Source organism: Megascapheus bottae, chromosome 18 (genome assembly GCF_031878675.1).
Source record: "Megascapheus bottae isolate mThoBot1 chromosome 18, mThoBot2.hap1, whole genome shotgun sequence".
NCBI classification, from domain to species: domain Eukaryota; kingdom Metazoa; phylum Chordata; class Mammalia; order Rodentia; family Geomyidae; genus Megascapheus; species Megascapheus bottae.
Window position 1 is genome coordinate 32,173,169 of NC_143526.1, and position 21,803 is coordinate 32,194,971.

The window sequence follows — 21,803 nt, forward strand, 5'->3', positions numbered from 1 at the left end:
CTTCTTCATAAGGGACCAGTCCCTGCCCATGCACAGCTTCTCCAGGTGGGAGTTCTGAAGTCACTAAAGAAGAAAAGAGCCCAGTGTTCTGATCACCCAAGTTTTTGTATGGACCTCTCTGGCCAAACCACCGAAGGCCTAAAATCAGGAGCTGAGACTACCCTTAATCCTTTCCCCCAGCATGCACTGGGGCACAATGCCAGCGCCTGGCCCAACACGAGCATCCTTTTCTCTTGATCCCCTTTTTCCCAGTCCCATGCTTGCAGCCCAGTTGAGAGGGTGATGTGTACTTCACAAGATGCTGCCCCTAGAAGCTTTCCTGGCCCCAGCTTCCATCCATAATATACAGGAGCCCCCATGTGTAGGAATGAACCTTCCTGAGCCCTCATTCTACTCTTTAATGCCTCCAGAACCAGGTCAGATGTGGAGTCTCCCTATCCTTGACCCATGATGGAAGGGTCAGCCTGGTTGCTTCCTGACCAGGCACCTGTGTCCTGGAAAAGACAGATATGGCTGGTACCCTTTCTCCCTCTTCTGAGGGCTTGAGAATGTGGCTCAAGTAATGGAGCACCTACCTAGTTAAGTACAAGTGCAAAACAAGAAAGAGAGGCTGGAAGTTTGGCCTAGTGGTAAGAGTGCTTGCCTAGCATGCATGAAGACATCGGTTTGATTCCTCAGTACCACATACATAGAAAAAAGCCAGAAGTGGTGCTGTGGCTCAAGTGGTAGAGCTCTGGCCTCAAGAAAGCCCAAGGACTGGGAAAAAGGAGAGAGAAAGAAAAAGAAAGGAACGTTAGTTTGCATTGGCTCAGCCTTCAGGACCACACAGTGCTAAAGGCTGTGTGATGGAGGCCTCAGCATGGTACCGTAGCATCCATGGACTTTGGTTTGGCAGAAGCTCTTATCCCCAAACCATGTGTCTTAGTTTACGCATCTCCAGCAGCCCTTCCAGGCTTCAGCCCCGGGGTTGGGGGAGTGATCTGTGCCTCAAGAGAGCCCTAGCTCCAACTACACCAGATAACGGCTGTGGCTTTGTGTGTGTGTGTTCTCTTTCTCTTCCGTCGTCCTTTTTTTTTCTTCTCTCTGATGCGTGTAAAGGAGAGGACTAGAAGGAACGGTTCCCACCTCTCGGAGGACAACGGACCCAAAGCGATCGATGTGATGGCCCCCTCCTCAGAGTAGGGAAAGCCAGTCATCCCCACCCCTTCCTGCCTCCGCGCGAATGAGCAGTGCCCGGCTTCACCTGGCCCACCTGGGGCCCGTGTGCAATGTCTGCATGCCTCGTGTCCGTCTGTCCATGTGTCTGTTTGCGTCGTCCCACTAATGTGAATTTCAGCAGCAAGTGTGGTGTTTGTTTTTTATTTTTGTCTTTGTCTCCGTGCCGTTGCTGTCATTGTCCTTCAATAAGGTTGACTGCATTCAGCCAGTGCCAAAAGAGGAGCCCAGTCCCGCTACCAAATTCCAGTCCATCGGGGTTCAGGTAGAGGACGACTGGCGGTAAGTCGGACAGAGGTGGTGGCTGCTTCTCCCCTCTCTTCCCCTCCCTCCGCCCTCACCTCTCCTACTCTCCTAACCCACTGCTCCTTGCTGGATTTCTAATAACCAAGCTGGGTTTGGGTGCGGGCGGTGGCCCGGGCATGGGAGGCCGGGCAGGGGGGCTGTGGGTGGACACATGAGCATTGACTCTGTGAGACTAGTCAGCGTGCGGGGCCGAGGCTGGGCTGGGACAGGGCCCTAGCTACTCTGTGATGTTGGTGGTCTTTCTGGCCCCACTGCAGTAAACAGACAACCTTATGACCTTGTCCTTTTGTATGTGTGTGTGTGTGGTGTGGTGTGGTGTGTGTGTGTGCGCGTGTGCGCGCGCGCCCGCGCCCGTATGCGTGTGTGGGATGGGGCAGGGGCTGAGCGGAGAATGAGATGGGGGCTGTGGGACCTGCTTCAGGCGCATGGTGAGCAGACGATGCATCCGTTTCTCTGTCTCCCGTGTGTCCGGGTCAGGTGGCCTCTGGTCTCTGGCTGTCTTGGTGACTCTCTCCTTTCTGTCCCCCACCCCACTACCCCCAACCCAACAGAAGCAGCGCCCCCTCTCACAGTATGTCCTCCCGACGGGACACTGACTCTGACACCCAGGATGCCAACGACTCAAGCTGTAAGTCATCTGAAAGGAGCCTCCCGGACTGTACCCCACACTCCAACTCCATCAGCATCGATGCTGGCCCCCGGCAGGCTCCCAAGATTGCCCAGATCAAGCGCAACCTCTCCTATGGAGACAACAGCGACCCAGCCCTCGAGGCGTCCTCGCTGCCCCCACCCGACCCCTGGCTCGAGACCTCGTCCAGCTCCCCAGCAGAGCCAGCACAGCCTGGGGCCTGTCGCCGAGATGGCTACTGGTTCCTGAAGCTGCTTCAGGCTGAAACAGAACGGCTTGAAGGCTGGTGCTGTCAGATGGACAAGGAGACCAAAGAGAACAACCTCTCTGAAGAAGGTAGGTGCTACAAGGTGACCCCTGGGGCTCAGGTTCTTTTCCAGGACTAAGGAGCTCGCCTCTCATTAGCATTCTGTTCCTTCCTGCTGTCCACAGATGCCTAAACGAAATCTCTTTCTAGATGAGATTTCCAGATGCCTGCTGGGTAGGTAGTAGGCGTGGCCCACCCGGGATTGGGCCACAGTGTTTCCCTTACTACTGACATGCCTTTGAGCCTCCGTTTCCTTGTTCTCCTCTAACTTAACTGCATACACGGGGTGAGGACTGAGTGGTTGCGGTGTAAAGGCTCGGTACAGTCCTGGACTCAGGCAGAGTTGCTACCCTAATTACGCTTCCCACAGCTGCTTGCCAAGTGCTTCCCAAATGCCACTAGCAGGAATCTGATGGCCTTAGTAAGAAGGAGCTATAAATGCAAACATACAAGTTTCTACTTTTCTACTTACAGTTCTGTCAGTACCATGCCAGATTCAAAAACAATAATGGGGGCCAGGAGTTTAGCCTAGTGGTAGAGTGGTAGCATGCATGAATACCAGGGTTCAATTCCTCAGTACCACATCCAATCCATAGAAAAAGCCAGAAATGGGGCTGTGGCTCAAGTGATAGAGCTCTAGCATTGAGAAAGCCCAAGTATGGTGCCCAGGCCCTGAGTTCAAGGCCCAGGACTGGAAAAAAAAAAATTTAAGTTTAAAAAGTTAAAAAAAAAATCCCTAAGAAACTAATTCAGTAAAGAACATGAGAATGTGGGTTCAAGCTGCAGCACTGCACACAAAAAACCTGTCGACACAAGTAGAAAGAGTAGCTTTTACTGGAATACCCTATTTTCAGATAGGATGTAACACTAAAGAATCAGTAAATTTCTTCCTTGGAAAAAGTTGCCTGGAGTCTTGCCTATGTGATTCCCTTATTGGGTTCCTGGCCTTCCAGAAAGAAAAGAATGCATTTTATTTTTGTTTGTAATTGAAAGTGCTTTCTTTTTATTTGTTTATTCTTGTTGTCAGTCATGGAGCTTGAACTCGGGGCCTGTGCACTCTCACTAAACATTTTTGCTGAAGGCTAGTGCTCTACCACTTTGAGCCACAGCTCCACTTCCAAAAATGTCATTTTTCTGACAGGCCCACAAATCTTGGGATATTTCCCCTCAAGAAAAAAATTGGATGATTAATCTTTGGCCTGGTTTCCTAGCCTCAAGAGACTTTTAAAGGTTTTCTCTGAGATGCCTTATCTACAATTTCAGCAAAGGAAACTATTTTAGAAAGCCTATGGGCTAATGGCATGGGTCAGTAGTAAAGTGTTTTCCTGGCATGCAGAAGTTCCTGGGTTTAGTTTTAGCACTGCTAAAAGGGAGTAGAGGGAGTGGGGCGGGGGGGGGGATCAGGCAGGAAGGCCCAGTGTGCTTCCTAGTTGTCTCCTCCTCCACAAAAGGTTCAGTGTGTCCCTGTCCCAGTGCCTCCCTGGTGGGGTAGCCTGAGGACAGCACCCTTTGATGACTCACAGGGCACTTCCAGTCTGTATTCACTGTGCTCTAGGCCAGTTCCCAGCTTTGATGTCATACCACTGGTATATGAATGACTTTTATGAGTTATGGGCCTAAGAACTTTTTACAATTACATTTAAAAAAAAAAATCAAACCTGAGATAGGTGCCACTGGCTCACACTAAAAGCCAAGCGGGAGAGGTGGGTCAAGTCATAAAGCATCAGATATGAGCAAGCAAGGCCCCAAGTTCAAACCCCAACAGAGGGATCAGAGAGGCACCCGTCCACTGTTCCACTAAGAGCTTCCCTCTGTCAGCTGTGGTCAGCTGTCTTGATATTTGCCTCTATATTTCTTTGCAACAATTATGTTCTGTCTCTTCTTTATAAAGCTAGTCATCATTATGTATCAATTCTTGTGTTCTCATAGTTTTCCTGCCTCAGTATCATCTGCACACACCTGGCCAGACTGCTCTCGAGGCCTGCGCTCCAGCTGTTCTCCTAAGATTGCCCCTTGCATTACCAAGGGCTGACCTTGGCCCTTTTCTGTGATAGGCCACCTGGCTTTGTTGATATCTGCTGCCTTGCACTTGCATGGCAAGGGGGAAGCCCTGAGTTCATCTCAAATGCTTAAAAAAAAAAAGAAATAAAAAGAAAAGAAAAATGAAGATAAAAGCAGGAAGCTCACACCTGTAATCCTAGCTACTCAGGAAGCTGAGATCTGAGGATAGTGGTTCAGCCCAGGCACGAAAGTCCCAGAGTCTTATCTCCAATTAACCACCAGAAAACCAGAAGTGGCGCTGTGGCTCAAGGGGGAGGGTAGTAGCCTTGAGCTGAAGAGCTCAGGGACAGTGCCCAGGCCCAGAGTTCAGGTCCCATGACTGACAAAAAGAAAATAATAATAAATAAATAAATAAAAGCTGGAGGTGTAGCTCAGTGGTAGAACACTTGCCTAGCTGATGGTGGGAAGGGAGCATGGTGACTGGGAGACAGGGAGGGAGAGAAGAAGGAGCTTAACTTACTTTGAGTGTACCCAAACTCTGTGTGTGTGTGTGTGTGTGTGTGTGTGTGTGTGTGTGTGTGTGTGTGTAATCGAATACTAAAAAAATAGCAAAAGTGGGCAGGGAGTTTGGCCTAGTGATAGAATGCTTGCCTAGCATGCACAAAGACCTAGGTTCAATTCCTTGGTACCATATATACATAGAAAAAGCCAGAAATGGTGCTGTAGTTCAAGTGGTAGAGCTCTAGCCTTGAGAAAGCCCAAGAATAGTGCTCAGGTCCTGAATTCAAGGCCCAGGACTAGCAAAAAAAAAAAAAAAATATATATATATATATATATAAAATAATATGCTGATGTGTGGTAATATCAGAGCTACAGAAATGATCGCTTGAGCCTCAGAATCAAAACTCTTGAATAACAAAATAAAAGTCTCCATGAGGAATGTTGCCTTGATCTTAGACAAGATTTTGTTTTCCTACCTGTTTTTGCTGCTTTTTTAGTATATACTTAGGAGTAAGATTGCCGGGTCATATATTTCCATATATGTTTTTTCCATTGTTTGGTCTAGTAAAACAGAATAACATAAAATTTTCCTTTTTAGTTCTGTTGTTTGGAGGGGCCTTGCTGGGGAGAAACCCAGGGCCTCACACTTGGCTAGAAAAGTGTTATCAGGGCTCTGCACCCTGCCCGAAGACATTTACTGAAGTAAGTCAGGGAAGTCAGGGGTGTTAATTATACTCTGGTGTTATGCAACCACCACAACTGTTTCCAAACTTGTTTGTTTTCTTTTCTTTTTCTTTTTTTTTTTTTCTTGTGAGCCTGGGGCTTGAACTCAAGGCTAGAGCATTGACCCTGAGGTTTTTTTTCACTCAGGTTAACACTTTACCACTTTAACCACAGCTCCCCTTCCAACGTGTGTGTGTGTGTGTGTGTGTGTGTGTGTGTGTGTGTGTGTGTGTTCAGAGTAAGCTAGCAATTCCTGGCTATTTTGTATCTTTTATGTTGAATTTTCTTTGTAATCTTTAGAGAAACAGCCAAGTTCCTGGTTGATTGTTTCTTTGGGGCACTGTCTTGGTGTAGAACTCATACTTGTGATCCTCTCACCTCGACTGTAATCTCAGCCCTCAGGACCATTCTCAGCTTTTTGGCCCACTTCTAAATTGGATCACTTGTTCTTTCACTCTAGATACTAGACCCTTTTCATGTTTCATTCGCAAATACTTCCCTCCATCCTATGAGTTTTCTGCTTGTTTTCATAATAGTATCCTTTTACATACTTTTTTTTCCTGCATGAGGCTTGAATTCAGGGCCTGGGCTTTATTGCTCTACCATTTTAAGCCACCATGCCTTTTCCAATTTTCTGGTGGTTAATTGGAGATAAGAGATCTCATGGACTTTTTCCTGCCCAAACTGGCTCTGAACTGTGATACTTAGATTGATTGCAGCCTCCTGAGGGAGGGGAAAGGGAAATAAAGAAAATAAAATTCATGATGTAACATGTCTATCTTCAATGCATTAAGTAAAAAGAAAATCTACAGTGAGTCTAATTTTATTTTAAGTAATGACCATAAGCAACATTACCAGATAACTGAGACAACTGAAATGTGATAGGAATTATCAATAGGTTTAACACCAGCATGAGCCCCTGAAGAGAGCCATTGGACGGAAGATAGTGGCAGAGAGCAGGGGAAAAGAAAATGGGACAAGAATTAAGATTGCCTGTAGACAAGTGCATGGAGAAGGGGCGGGAGGGAGGGTCATGGGAGGGTGGTGGGGTCGAGAGCCAGTGTAAACAGTATAAGCACATTGGTGTGGTGGTGTGCAGAAGGAGCCGTGAGCCGTGCTGGGGGGGTTCTTTGGAGGTGAGAAGGAAGAGATCTGTGCCCCGTGGGTGCATAACTTTTTTGTGTGGTGGCCACAGGCAGCACCTGGAGAGCGGTGGCAGGCAGGTGGAGGCATTTGAAGAGCACAGATCAGGAGCTGCCATCTAGGGCAGTGAGAGGAATGCCAGCTCCAAGAGCCTGAGCTCCTGGGAACTGGGTGGGAGGAGTGGTGTGACTTAGTGGAACTGTGCTGATTTATCCAATGCCTCTGCACACCTTTCCTCCCTTTCTATGAAACTGAGACTTGACCACTTCTGAAAATGCTGTCAGTGTGCTTTACTTATTCTGAAGCCATACTGGATGCATCATATTTTTTTGTGGGTCATGGGGCTTGAACTCAGCCTGGTGCTGTCCCCGAGCTCTTCAGCTACCGCCCTACCCTTTGTGCCTGGGCTGGCCTTGAACCTCAATCCTCATATCTCAGCCTCCTGAGTAGCTAGGATTATAAGCACTAACCACCGCCAGGCCACATTTAGAATTCTAATGCTCCTTGCAACTTCCATGTGTGCCAGAATGTATATTTTATTTACTCAAACATCTCCTTTGTCAAAGATCAGATGACTATAATGTAAGAATTTCTTTCAGTTCTATGACATTCTGTGTATACGTGTACACTTCTGTCACTGTGATTCTGTCACATTTACTATAGCTTTGTAGTCAGTTTTAAAATCAGGAACTGTGAGCCTTCTTTGTTCTTCAAACAAAAATACAAGTTTAAAAAGTTCATGGCTAGGGCTAAGAATGTGAATTAGTGGTAGAGTGCTTGCATAGCATACATGAAGCCCTGGGTTCAGTTCCTCAGTGCCACATACATAGAAAAAGCTAGAAATGGGGGTCGGGAATTTGGCTTAGTGGTAGAGTACTTGCCTAGCATGCATGAAGACCCGGGTTCGATTCTTGACACCACATACACAGGAAAAAAAAAAAAAGCCAGAAGTGGTGATGAGGCTCAAGTGGTAGAGCTGTAGCCTTGAGAAAAGTCCAAGGACAGTGCTCAGGCCCTGAACTCAAGCCCAGGACTGGAAAAATAATAATAAAATAAAAAATAATAAAACTAACTAAATAAATAAAAAGGCTAGAAATGGTGCTATGGCTCAAATGGTAGAGTGCTAACCCTGAGCAAAAGAAGCTCATGGATAGCACCAAGCTAATTGTTTCCCCTGGGCTAAGGATATAGATTACAAGATACACACATTCAGATTTCCCAGGTGCCAAGCTGGTCTCCAGAGTGATTATGTCAAGTTCCAGCCCCTCCACACTGTGTGAAGGCACCCAGTGTTCTATATCTTGGCTTATACTTGCTACATAACAGATTTTTCTCTCCTAATCTATAGATAGAAAATAATGGTGATAATTTGTATTTCATTGTTTGCTAATGAAATTGGACATCTTTTCACATATTAAACATTTATGTTGGCAGGGAGTTTGGCCTAGTAGTAGAGTGCTTAGTATGTGCAAAGACCCGGGTTCCATTCCTCGATACCACATACATAGAAAAAAGCTGGAAGTGGTGCTGTGGCCCAAGTGGTAGAGCTCTAGCCTTGAGAAAAGTCCAAGGACAGAGCTCAAGGCCCTGAGTTCAAACCCCAAGACTGGCAAAAAAAAAAAAGAAGAAGAAGAAGAAGAAGAAGAAGAAGAAGAAGAAGAAGAAGAAGAAGAAGAAGAAGAAGAAGAAGAAGAAAAGAAGTTTGTTTCGGGCCCGGGAGTTTGGCCTAGCGGTTAAAGTGCTTGCCTAGCATGCACAAAGACCCGGGTTCGATTCCCACATACACAACCAAGCCGGAAGTGGCAGAGACGAGACTGCGACGGGCGACAGAGAGCGAAAGAAGCGAGCTGAGCTGAAGTGAACAGAGCCCAACCGAGTGGTGGCCGGAGCGAGCGGGGCCAGAGCAAGCCAGGAGCAGGGCCGGGCCGGAGCGAGCGGGGCCGGAGCGAGCGGGGCCAGAACGAGAAGGGGCCAAAAATTAAAAATAAAAAAAAAATAAAAAAAAAAGAAGTTTGTTTCATCAACTGTGAGTGGCTATTGATATCTTTTTTTTTTTTTTTTTGCCAGTCCTGGGGCTGTACTCTACCACTTGAGCCACAGAATCACTTTCGGCTTTTTCTGTGTATGTGATACAAAAGAATCAAACCCAGGCCTTTGTGCGTGCTAGGCAAGCACCCTACGATTAGGCCACACTCCCAGCGCCCCTTTGCTTGTCTTTTTTTAATTAGGTATATGTAGTTTGTTTTATTTTTTTCTCCTCTATCTCCTTCTCTTTTCCTTCTTTGTACTACTGGGGATTGAACCCAGGACCTCACACATGCCAGGCAAACGCTCTACCCTTGAGCCACATCCTAGGCTTGCCTTTTTCTTACTATCTTTTCTTATCGGTCTTTCTGTATCTGAATTTTGCAACTTTTGTGAGTTTCATGTATATAGATATCTTCTGGTTTGTGACGTACTTTGTTTATCTTATAAATGGACAAACATTTGTCATTTTAATGTCATAAAATGTGTCGTCTTGCTGGCACAGTGGCTCACACCTATAGTCCTAGCTATACAGGAGGCTAAGATCTGAGGATCATGGTTCAAAGCCAGCCCAGGCACTGAAGTCCATGAGACTTTTATCTCCAATTAGCCACTAGAGAACCAGAAGTGGCACTATGGCTCAGGGGTAGGGCAGTAGCCTTAAGCTAATGAGCTCAAGGACAAGAACCTAACAACAAAAGAAAAAAAAGAAAAAGAAAAAAGTGTCAGTCTTTTGGGCTGTAAGTATGGGTTTTTCTTGTATTTTTCCTACTGAATTGTTCACAGGGATTCAATTTCAGTATCATTCATTGGTTTCAGAAGGCCTATATATATATAGTCCATAAATTTTTGTTCTGTTTTATTCCTTCTCTCTAAACTCTATTCAATGAGTTAGACTACCACTTTCTCCTCCTCCTCCTCCTCCTCCCCCTCCTCCCCCTCCCCCTCCTCCTCCTCCTCCTCCTCCTTCTCCTTCTCCTCCTTCTCCTCCTTCTCCTTCTTCTCCTTCTTCTCCTTCTTTTTCCCCCAATCAGTTTTGAACTTGGACTTGAACTTAGTCCCTGGGCACTATCCCTAAGCTCTTCAGCTCAAGGCCATCACTCTACCATTTTGAGCTATAGTACCACTTTCAGTTTTCTGGTGGTTGGAGATAAAAGTCTCACATACTTTCCTGACTAGGCTGGCTTTGAACCACAATCCATAGATCTCAGCTTCCAGTGTAGGATTACAAAAGTGAGCCACTAGTGCCGGCTCCCCACCCCCCACCCCCACCCCCTTTTTTTTCCCCAGTCTCTGTCTCTGAGCTTCTTTTGCTCAAGGCTAGCACTCTGTTACTTGAACTACAGCACCACATCAGCTTTTTCTGAGTAGTTTATTAAAGTCTAACTTGTTTTTTGAGACAGGATCTCACTTGTAGCCCACACTGGCCTCAAACTCAAAATCCTCCTGCCTTAGCCTCCCAAGAGCTGATAATACAGACAGGCACTACCACCACATCTTCGTTTCTTCTATTCCACTTTTGTTCTTCTGAAAAATGTTTCTATTATAGCTCAGTTTTCTAATTCATTACCATAAAGTGTCTTTAGGGGGGGCCACGAGTTTGGGCTAGTGGTAGAGTGCTTGCCTAGCATGCATGAATACCCAGGTTCGATTCCTCAGTACCACATACATAGCAAAAAGCCAGAAGTGGTGCTGTGGCTCAAGTGGTAGAGTCCTAGCCTTGAGAAAATCCAGGGACAGTGCTTAGGCCCTGAGCCCAAGCCCAGGACTGGCAAAAAAAAAAAAAAAAGCCAGAAGTGGTGCTGAGGCTCAAGTGGTAGAGTCCTAGCCTTGAGAAAGTCCAAGGACAGTGCTCAGGCCCTGAGCTCAAGCCCAGGACTGGCAAAAAAAAAAAAAAATGTCTTTAGGAACTAGAGGTGATATCCACTTGTACCTAGAATGTCTGTATTGTTCCCAGTAAGAGTGGATCAATATGTAAATAAAATGAAAACCTGGTCACGATATCCCCCAGCCCCCCCCAAAAAAAAAAACCCTGTGCCCTGCTTAGCCGCTTTTTCTCTGCCTCTTTTGCCCAGTCTTGGGAAAGGTCCTCAGCGCTGTGGGCAGCGCCCAGCTCCTGATGTCCCAGAAATTCCAGCAGTTCCGGGGCCTCTGTGAGCAGAACTTGGTGAGTACAGTGCTCCTCCATATAGGGCTCAAGTTGGTGGGGCGTGTACCAGAGGCCACTCGCAGCTGTAAGACCTCCTCCATAGATGGGGCAATGCCACTTCCTCCACATACTGGAATGCAGCAGTGCTGACCCACCAGAGAGCTGCTGAGTCCCTCCCAACATGGAGTCTTGAGCTTGGTGTAAAACAGCCCCATGAGAGGTGAAGCCAGCCTTTGTTTTTTACAGTACTGTGGTTTGAAATCAGTCTTGTGTTTGTTAGGCAGGCATTTTACCACTAGAGCCACTTTTTTGCATTATTTTCAAATAGGGTCTTGTTGGGTTTGGGGTTTTTCATTGGGTTTTAATTGGCCTTGACCAGCTGGAACCATAATTATGTCTTCATTTCCCAGGTAACTGGGATAACAGGTATACGCCATGAAACCTTTCTATTGGTTGAGATGATGGGGGTCTTGCTAACTTTTTTCCCTGGGCTAATCTTGAACCATGGGCTTCCTGATCTCTGCTTTCTAAGTAGCTGGGATTATAGGTTTGCATCCCACTTGTGCTCTGGGCTTGTCCTGGCTTATTTAGATAGTCTATGTCCTAGAAGACACTCAAGATAAAAACTAATGTAATACCACCACTGGGTTAGCAGGCTTCCTTCTCTGCCAGGGCCAGAAGCAGTCAAGTCCTTGGCAGCCAGGACTGTGAGTTCCTGGAGCGAGGACAGTAACAGATCACCTCCACTACCTATAGGCCCAGAAGATCCTGGAAGACCCAGCCCAGAGTATGCTTCCTCCCTGTAAAATGAGAGCCCTGCATGCCTGCCTGGCATATGTGGAGACTGGAATCATTTTTGTTTTTCCCCCAGCCCTCTGCTGATGTCTCTGGCAATGACCTCTTGCATGGGTGTACAAGAACTGGCTTTACTCTCCCCACACCCTGCCCCCACCCCCACCCCCTTCCCCGGCCTCATAGATCCTGACCTGGAGCTGGGGACCAAAGAGCAGGCCTCAGCCAGGCCTCAGTGGCTCACACCTATAATCCTAGCTGCCCAGGAGGTTCAGATCTGAGAATCAAGGTATAGGGCAAGCCCAGTTAGTCAACAAAAACTCGAAAGTGAAGGTGTGGCTCAAGTGGTAGAGGGTCAGCCATAAGCAAGGGTCCTGAGTTCAAGTCCGTGTGTTGGCAGGAAAAAAGAATAGGACTAGGTCTCAAGAGTCCTAATTCAACCAGACACCAGTGGCTCATGCCTATAATCCTAGCTACTTAAGAAAGCTAAGATCTAAGGATCACAGTTCAAAGCCAGCCCAGGCACAAAAGCTCAGGAGACCCTTATCTCCAATTAACCATCAAAAAGCTGGAAGTGGAGCTGTGGCTCAAATAGTAGAGCATTATCCTTGAGCATAAAAGCTCAGGGTCAAGGGCCAGGAGTTTGGCCTAGTAGTTAAAGTGCTTGCCTAGCATGCATGAAGACCCGGGTTTGGTTCCTCAGTACCACATGCATAGAAAAAAGCCGGAAGTGGTGCTGAGGCTCAAGTGGTAGAGCTCTAACCTTGAGAATGTCCAAGGACAGTGTTCAGGCCCTGAGCTCAAGCCCAGGACTGGCAAAAAAAAAAAAAAAAAAAAAAGCTCAGGGTCAGCACTGGAGAGTTCATGCTGCAGGACCAGCACCCAAGAAAAGAGAGTCCCAATCCAGTGCCAGCAGGATTGGGTCCCATGCACCAGGCAGGCGTGAGTCTAGCTTGTGTCTTGGCCCCACTGATCCCCCTGTGCCCCACAGAACCCTGATGCCAACCCACGTCCAACAGCCCAGGACCTGGCAGGGTTCTGGGACCTGCTTCAGCTGTCCATCGAAGACATCAGCATGAAGTTCGATGAACTCTATCACCTCAAGGCCAACAGCTGGCAGCTGGTGGAGCCCCCGGAGAAGAGGAAGGTGAGCATGGAGCAGTGCGGAGGGGAAGTCCAGGGACAAATTCCTGGTCGGCAATAACGCTGCCCACATCGGTCAGTGCTGCTTGGCTCCCCTTCTCCATGTGTCGTCTTTGAGCTGGGGCTCACGTCCATCTCTGTGCGGGGTCTCTGCCTGGCACTCGTCCAGCATGCCACTCGCTGTGTAGTGGAAGGCTGCGTGGAAGCATGCCCTCCTGCCCTGCATGTCCAGAAGAGGGGGGGCACAGGAGACATGCCCACGGGCACTCATAGAGGCAGCAACATGGCCCCTTCTCCACGGGCTTCGCTGCCAGGGTACTGGTCCAGTTGGGCCTCCTTGTGGCTCTGCCTTGAGGGCCCGGACTCTGGCTCTACACCAGGGGCACCAGTGACCCTTTGGGTTGGACTGGGGGCACCTTTGGGCTCAATAAGACAGCATGTGAAGTGTGACCAGGGAGGCAGAGCCCTAAATGTAAGTCACCTGTCTGGCAGGCTCCCACCGCTGTGGGTGGGGCAGGGGTGGGGACTGGGATCTGTCTATCCTCTCCTCTAGAATGTTCTAGAGCTCTGAGCTTGCTTACCACCCCTGTGCCTGCGCTCCGCCCACCGTCATTGCTTCTGTGGCCTCCTGCCTCCCACACGTGTTGCTTGTGCTGGGTATGGGGAGGCAGGGTGGGAGACGCCGGCTGCCAGCCTGAAGCAAGGGGTAGTGCCACGGGAAGCGTGGCGCCTTTATTTTATTTCCCTCCCCTCTTCACTGTCTCCTAAAGGAAGAGAAGAAGCCACCCCCTCCAGTCCCAAAGAAGCCAGCCAAGTCCAAGCCGGCCATGAGCCGTGACAAGGCCTCAGACGCCGGGGACAAGCAGCGGCAGGAGGCCCGCAAGAGACTCCTGGCAGCCAAGCGGGCGGCGTCTGTGCGACAGAACTCGGCCACAGAGAGCGCGGACAGCATCGAGATCTATGTCCCCGAGGCCCAGACCAGGCTCTGAGACCCGGAAGGAGGAAGCAAAGCAATTTAAAATCATTAAAAACAAACAAAAAAACGGAATGCGAATGGAACGGAATTTTCTCAGCCTTTCGTGTGCTGGTTCTCTCTAGAGACCCTGAGCCAACTTTCACACTGACGCGTTCAAGGGCTCACAATTTGGCTTTCTTGGGTCCCGCCCAGCTTTAGGTTCTGGAGACTTCACACACAGAAAAACGTCCACCCAAACCACAAAGCGAAAACCTTCTTCTCCCTCTGGCTGGCCCGGCGGACCAGACAGCTGGACTTCGGCAGCTCCCGGCCCAGCCTCCACAGGCACAGGCGGTCTTTTTACTTGTTCTGTCCAAGGAGACTTGAACCCGCGTGTTTACAAGACGCCGATGTCCAAGGGCAGCCCCGGGCCCCTGCCACGCCCCCGCCCAGCGGCCCCCGCCCTGCAGTTTGTGTTCTCACCTTTTTCTTTTCCCTTCAGAGCTCACACAGGGGTCACCAGCATGGCCAGCGGCTTTCTGGTTCCCAGCCCTGTGGGGTGGAGGATCCAGAGGACAGACAGATGGACACGCATCCTCCCCTCCCCTCCCTGATCCCACCAAGTGCTCACACACACACAGCCTCCGCTCTCGGCCTCCAGTGCACCCCACAGACGCCTCCTTCTTCGGCCTCCAGCCAGGGGCAGGGACAGGGCAGGTCTGCCGCTCCTCTCACCAGACGAGGAACGTTGCGGTCCATGGGGAAGTGAGAGCACTCCGACTCTCGGCCTTTTTCTTCTCTCCAGCCCCTCCTTCAGCAGAGGGGAATGCAGGACTCTGGCGGCTGGGGGCGGGTGCCTTGCGTGCAGCCCCGGGCGGGCGGCAGTGTCTGTACGTATGTGTACATATGTACATAGACCCTAGAGTGTATATTTCACAAACGCCCGTCTGTCACCATGCCACAGCACCGCCACCACCAGCTCTCGGGGCACCTGGCAGGAGGCGAGGGTGTGAATAGCATATATTTTTACATGTACTATATCTAGGTGTGTGTACAAGTGTGTGTAAAAATATATCCCTCGTGTGTAAGCAACCCCTTTTTTTTTTTTTTTCTTTTGACTCCCACTCCCCTTCCTCGGGCCCCCTTGGCCCAATCTAAGTTTTCTGTTCCGTTGAATTCCCCCACCCCCACCCCACCCCCTCCCCCGTCCTCCTCCTCCTCTCCCCGCCCCCACCCCCACTCCAGGGCACCCTAAGCCCTGAGCTGAAGGCAGGGCCTGCAGGGTGGGGTGGGGAGGGGGCCTGGCTGGGGCTGGCTGCACCCAGCAGAGCACTTAGCAAACTGGGCGCTGCTCTGTGCTGTGCCCACCCCTCCAGGGCATAGGGACATCTTGTCAGGCGCATGCTGCAGGGCCCCCAGGTGAAGCAGGGGCCTGCTCTGGGGCCCCATTCCAGCTTGGCCGTCTGTGACCTTGGGCAAGTCACTTGACCTCTGTGTGCCTCAACTTCCTCCTCTGTAAAATGGGGACAGTCCCTGCCCCTCCCTACCTCACAGGCATGTTGTGAGAATAAATGCGGTAACGTGTACCCCTGGCTCCTGGTGTTATTGCAGTGCGAGGCACGGGCCGGGCCGAGGAGGGTGGCCACCTCACATTAGGATAGGATGTGGGGAGCCAGACCCAGTGGCCCATGCCTATGATCCTAGCTCCTCGGGAGACTGAGATCCGACTATCAAAGTTCAAAACCAGCCCAGATACAAAAGGACCTGAGACTCTTACCTCCAACTAACCTCTGGAAAATGGGAAGTGGGGCTCAGCCCCAGGGTAGGGTGGTAGCCTTGAGATGAAGAGCTCACGGTCAGTGCCCAGGCCCAGAGTTCAAGCCCCATGACCCACCAAAAAAAAAAAAAGATGTGGGGAAGGTAACGTAACATCAGTGACATCAGCACATTGGGTGATGCCAGTCTGGGGGCTCCAGTCTGTGATTCTGATGCTGCACGGTTGCCCCCTCCCAAGCCCAGACCCTGTGACCCCAGAACAAGGCCCCCAATGTCTCCCCAGCAGTCCCCAGAATACACCTAGAGGCTCAGTCTGTGGGCCCGGGCCTCCCAACCTGCCCTCAGAGGTTACGTGGCACAGGAGACCACGCACCTGGCGGGGTGCGCTCATGTCTATGCCAGGTAGCAGATAAGGCTGAAGGTGCCTGGTGAGCACGTGCCAGGCGAGTGTGGGCAGAGGTATGCTAGTCTGGCTTATCCAGGAACCAAGCAGCTCATTTCATCCCTCCCCTCACAAACCCTGGTGCTAGAAACATGCCTTTCAGAAGGTTCTTACCATCCTTGTTAGCCTAGCTAATAGGGAGTCAGGATTGTGAATTCAGTACCAGCCTGGGAAAAGCCCCTCTTCCCCTACCTAAAAAATAAAGCAATGAACGGTTCTTGGGCCACTCTGGAGTCATAGACACCCTATCTACTCCTGGCCCAGCCCAGCAGTAACCAAAGACCTGAGGCACAGAGACATAGAGCCTCTTCCCAGGAGCCGTGTGCACTTGGGAGCCTTCAGCTGCAGCTGGAGAAATTGTGCTTGGGTGGCGTCACAGCATGTCTGCTAGTGACACGTGGGTACCGCCACACCTGGGCTTCCAGGCCTGACCCCAGAGCACAAGGGACATCTTGTTGGGTTGCTGCTGCCAGGACCCTCCCAAGTGAACCAAAGGTGAGTGATTTCCCATTGCTTTTCTCTTTTTTTCCTTGTTGTTCATGGAACTTGAACTCAGGTCCTAGGTGCTTTCCTGAGCTCTTTTGCTCAAGGCTAGAGCTCTGTCACTTTGAGCCACAATGCCACTTCTGGCTTCAAACTGCCATCCTCAAATCTCAGCCTCCTGAGTAGTTAGGATTACAGGCATGAGCCACCAGTGCCCAGCACGTTTCCCATTTCCTTGGGCCAACCTTGCGTTTCAGAGGCAGCTGTGTGTGCATGACTGCAGGAGGGAGGCCTAGCTTCGCTTCCAGGCCATACCACCTGGGCCCTGGGCTGAGGTTGGCCCCTCAGCCCTTCCACACCTGCATGTTCCTGCTATAGCATAGTATGGATGCCACGGGGGTCCGACTCTCTTCATGTCAGAAATAAACAGAGAGAGATCCTTCGACTCTTAGCCAAAAAAGACATCATGCAAGTCTAAGAACAGGACATTTCCTGCCTGAACACAAGGCCATTACCACCCTCTTCCATAATGCCAAGTCACCCTCTGCCCTGTGACCACCTCCCACTTGGTGTCTGCTCTTCCACTCTAAGATCAAAGGGCAAGTCCTAAGGGAAGGACTCTGGGACCCTTACTCAGGTCAGTGCCGCTGCTCTATGCTTGGAGCCTGAGCCATGCTCTGTTTCCCTCACTGCCATGATGATTTTCTGTTTTGGTCTCTACTCAGGAGACTGTGGGCTTCCTGGACAGGAATTGAGTTTTTCACTGTGAATCAGCACCTGGCAGAGAGTAGAGTCAAAAACTCAAGAGCATTTCCAGGTACTGGTGCCTTGTGTCCCTAATCAAAGAGGTAGAATGCTAGCCTTGGACACTCAGCACCTAGGCCCTGAGTTCAAGCCCTACAGCCAACCAAAAAGCAAAAAAAAATCCTAGCTACTCAGGATGCTGAGATCTGAAGATCACTGTTTGAAGCCAGTCTAGCTAGACAAATCCAAAAGACTCCTATCTCTAACCACCAAAAAACCAGAAGATGAGGGATGGCTCAAGTACTACAGCAGCAGCCTTGATTGAAAAGTCAAGTGAACACTTGAGGCGCTGAATTCAAGTCCCAGTACTGGCAAACCTCCTCCCCCCCAAAAAAAAAAATTGGCATGAATAAAAAGTTCAACTGCCAAAGAAAATGAAATTCTGAAAACTCCACATACAATAGCATTGAAAATAAAGCTCTTTGGAATAAACTCAACAGATTATTTATACACTGGAAGCTACAACAAAGATGCAATTAACTGGGAAGGGATCACATAGGCAAGGCCTCTAATTAATCAAATGTAATACAATTCCTTATTAAAATGTCAGCTCCTGTTTCTACAGAAACTAATCCTAAATTTTACATGGCAATGCCCAGTACCCTAAAGAGCGAAAGCAATTTTGATGAAGCAATTTTGATGAAAAACAAAGCTGGGTAATACACTTCCCAATGTCAACACTCAATACAATAATAAAACACCAGGAAACAGGTACTCAAAAGACATGACATGGGGCCTGATAGGAAAATGGAGGAGAAAGGAGGGAAACAAACTACTCAATCTCAACAGGCTAGGACTGTTTACTGCCAGTAAGGGACACAGACCTTCCCATGGGTATAGAGGTTGCAGTGGAGGAAGGGAATCAAGGTCTTTATAGGATCTGAGGGTTACTTGAGTTTAGTATAGGGGGATGACTGCAGGTGTGGGCAGAGAATAGGATAAGTATTCTCTTATTCAAGGTCTAAAGGTTTTTAATGTTCAAACAGCTCTATATCTGTCTTGCCTAGACCGTTTGACTTTCACAGGATACAGTTTTTAGTTGTCCAATCTCTTAACCTTTTCCTGGCCTCACAGCCTGCCTGCCCACAATGGAATGTTTACCACGAGGCTCAAGTCAGATTTCCCTGCCTGAGTCAGGCAGTCTGCACTTTTCTTTGGTGGCTTGCCTGGTGTCTTATATGCACCTGGGAAAACAGGGTGGGGGAAGGGTCAATCTCTCAGGGCCAAGGGGAAAGGGGGAAAGGAATATATGAATGAGAAGGAAAAAATGCAGAATCTAATGTAACCAGGAGCTGGTGGCTCAAGCTGTAATCCTCATTCAGGAGGCTGAGATCTGATTGCAGTTCAAAGCCAGCTTATTCAGTAAGTTGTGAGAGGTTTTTTTTGGTGTTGTTTTTGTTTTTGTTTGTTTTTGTTTTTTTGGCCAGTCCTGAGCTTGAACCCAGGGCCTGAGCACTGTACTTGAGCTTATTTTGCTCAAGAATGACACTCTACTGCTTGAGCCACAGCCCCACCTCTGACATTTTCTGCTTATGTGATACTGAGGAATTAAACCCAGGGCTTCATGCATGCTAGGAAAGCACTCTATCATTAAGCCACATTCCCAGCCCCTGTGAGATTCTTATCTCCAATTAATCATCAAAAATCCAAAAGTGGAACTATGGTTCAAATGGTAGAGCGCTAGCCTTGAGCAACAAAGCTCAGGGACAGTGCCCAGGCCCTGAATTCAAGCACGTGTGTGTGTGTGTGTGTGTGTGTGTGAGAGAGAGAGAGAGAGAGAGAGAGAGAGAGAAAGAGAGAGAGAGAGAGAGAGAGAGAGAGAGAGAAAGAGCACAAACACCCCTCCCCCCCAAACAAGCAAAGAGGCTGGTGGGAGTTTGGCCTAGTGGTAGAGTGCTTGCCTAACATGCAATAAGACCTGGATTTGATTCCTTGGTACCAGATACATGGAAAAAAGCCAGATGTGGTGCTGAGGCTCAAGTGGTAGAGCTCTAGCCTTGAGAAAGCCCAAGGACAGTGCTCAGGCCCTGAGCCCAAGCCTAGGATTGGAAAAAAGAAAAAAGAAACCCAGTGTATATCCTATAAAATTAAGAAGAATAAGGGAGAAGCAGGGCACTGGTGACTCATGCATATAATCCTAGCTGCTCAGGAGGCTGAGATCTGATGATGGCAATTCAAGGTCAGCCCAGGCAGAAAAGTCTGTAAGACTCATCTCTAATTAACCAGTAAAGAACTAGAAGTGGTACTGCAGAAACTGCCCAGGCCCTGAGTTCAAGTACCAGGACCAGCACACACACACACACACACACACACACACACACACACACACACACACACAAAGGATGAGTAAGATTGTTGAAAGGAGTAACACTGATCAAGTTTCGAGTGAGTCTCAACAGAACAGCTAATTGATATGGCGCCATAGCACATGCAAAAAAAAAAAAAAGTCCTTAGCTAGACTTCATCCAAGTGAAAAATCTGTGCTTCTAAGAACACTATAAATACAACTAGAAGCGTGGCTCAAGTGGTAGAGTGCCTTGAGAGAAAGTTAAAGGACCTGGGGGGCCTGGAGTTTGGCCTAGTGGTTAAAGTGCTTGCCTAGCATGCATGAAGACCTGGGTTCAATTCCTCGGTACCACATACATAGAAAAAAGCCGGAAGTGGTGCTGAGGCTCAAGTGGTAGAGCTCTTGCCTTGAGAAAGTCCAAGGACAGTGCTCAGGCCCTGAGCTCAAGCCCAGGATTGGCAAAAAAAAAAAAAAGTTAAAGGACCACAGATTGAGCAAAGTATTTTCTATTTCCAGTTACATATCTGGTATGAATATAATCACTAAAATATATGAAGTACTTTTTTTTTTTTGGTTGCTCATGGGACTTGAACTCTGGGCCTGGGAACTGTCCCTGAGCTCTTCAGCTCAAGGGTTCCGGCCTACCCCTTCAGCCATAGCACCACTTCTAGTGTTTATTTGGAGATAAGAGTTTCCTGGACTTTTAGTGCCTGGGCTGGCTTTCAATCTCAATCCTCAGATCTCAGCCTCCTGAGTAGTCAGGATTACAGGCGTGAGCCACCATGCCCAGCTAGAATCTATGAGGTATCTTACAACTAAACAATAAAAAGAATCAAGTTTTTCAATAAATAAAGGATCTAAATAGATATTTAAATAACACAATAGATACAAAACATACAGATACACACACACCTACATATATACACAAATATCCAATACACATCAGAACAAACATTGAAACATGGAATCTGATGGCAAAGAGAATTTGGAGTCCCGATACGTCAAAGGTGGGAACTGAAAATGGATCTGCATTTCAGCAAAGTGTTTGGGAGTTCCTTGAGAGGTTAAGCAGGTGACCCAGTGCAAAGGTTTGTATGTTCAATATACCCGAAGGGCCAAGTGCTAAAGGTGGGGTCCCCAGGCTATCACTGTTGAGAAGGGGAGGAATTTCAGGAAGGGAGAATGCCTCTGTCCACTCATGGGACCCAGGCCTCGACCCTTTTCTCTGTCAGTGATGTAAAAGGAGTTTGCTCTGCTGCTCCCTCCTAGAATAATGTGCCACATCACTGCAGATACAGATGACTGATCATGGACTCGAACCTCCAACACTAGGAGTCAAAGGAAACCTTTTCTAAGTTGATTATCTTAAGTGTTCTACTAGTGGAAAGCTAACACACCCCTCAATTCCACTTTCAAGCATGTTCATATGCAAATGTTCAGAGCATCATAATGGGCAAGAATAAAAGCAACACAAACATCCATCAACAATAATGCTAGCCAGACACAATCACCCACACTTGTGGTCCCACCGTTAGGATGGCTGTTTAAAAAAAAATAAGTGTGGGCGTGGATGGGAAGAATCTAGAACCCTTATGCACCAGTGGGAATGTAAAATGTTACAGAAATGTAGAATAATTACCGTGGTTCCTCAAATGTTGAAAATAGAATTCCAGTATCATCTAACAATTCTGCTTCTGTGCTTAGACTTAAGAAGCCGAACAGGCACTTGAGATTATTTGTACACTCATGTTTAGAGAGGAATTACTCAACTACTTACTTTTTAAATTCTTTTTCAGTACTGGAAATTGAACCCATGGCCTCCCCCAAGTGCTCTAACTCCAGCAAGCTACATTCTTAGCTCTAATAACATGATTCAGAATAGCCAAAATGTGTGAAAAATAGGTATCCGTTATCAGGTGAACAGATAAGCAAAATATGATACACATATGCAACAGAATATTATTTGACCTTAAAAAGTAATGAAACTGGGGCTGGGAGTTTCGTCTAGTGGTAGAGTGCTTGCCTAGCATGAAGACTGGGGTTCAATTCCTCGGTACCACATACACAGAAAAAAGCCAGAAATTATGCTGTGGCTTGAGTGGTAGAGTTCTAGCCTTGAGAAA

At 48.4% G+C, this 21,803-nt stretch overlaps 1 protein-coding gene across 5 annotated transcripts in view; it reads left to right on the top strand.

The window, feature by feature from the left end:
- The window catches only part of Dlgap4 (DLG associated protein 4), a 102,682-nt gene extending 87,208 nt beyond the window's left edge, over positions 1-15,474 (top strand). For 3 of the 5 annotated variants that reach the window (XM_090352287.1, XM_090352289.1, XM_090352291.1), the window contains 5 exons: positions 1,409-1,497; positions 2,073-2,485; positions 10,925-11,016; positions 12,782-12,937; positions 13,704-15,474. In XM_090352287.1, coding sequence (XP_090208413.1) covers positions 1,409-1,497; positions 2,073-2,485; positions 10,925-11,016; positions 12,782-12,937; positions 13,704-13,922 — 969 coding nt within the window. In that variant the 3' untranslated portion in view covers positions 13,923-15,474. Of the gene's footprint in view, positions 1-1,098; positions 1,179-1,408; positions 1,498-2,072; positions 2,486-10,924; positions 11,017-12,781; positions 13,009-13,703 lie in introns of all 5 variants that reach the window. The other 2 variants (XM_090352288.1, XM_090352290.1) reach the window with 2 other exon arrangements.
- The last annotated feature ends 6,329 nt before the right edge of the window (positions 15,475-21,803 follow it).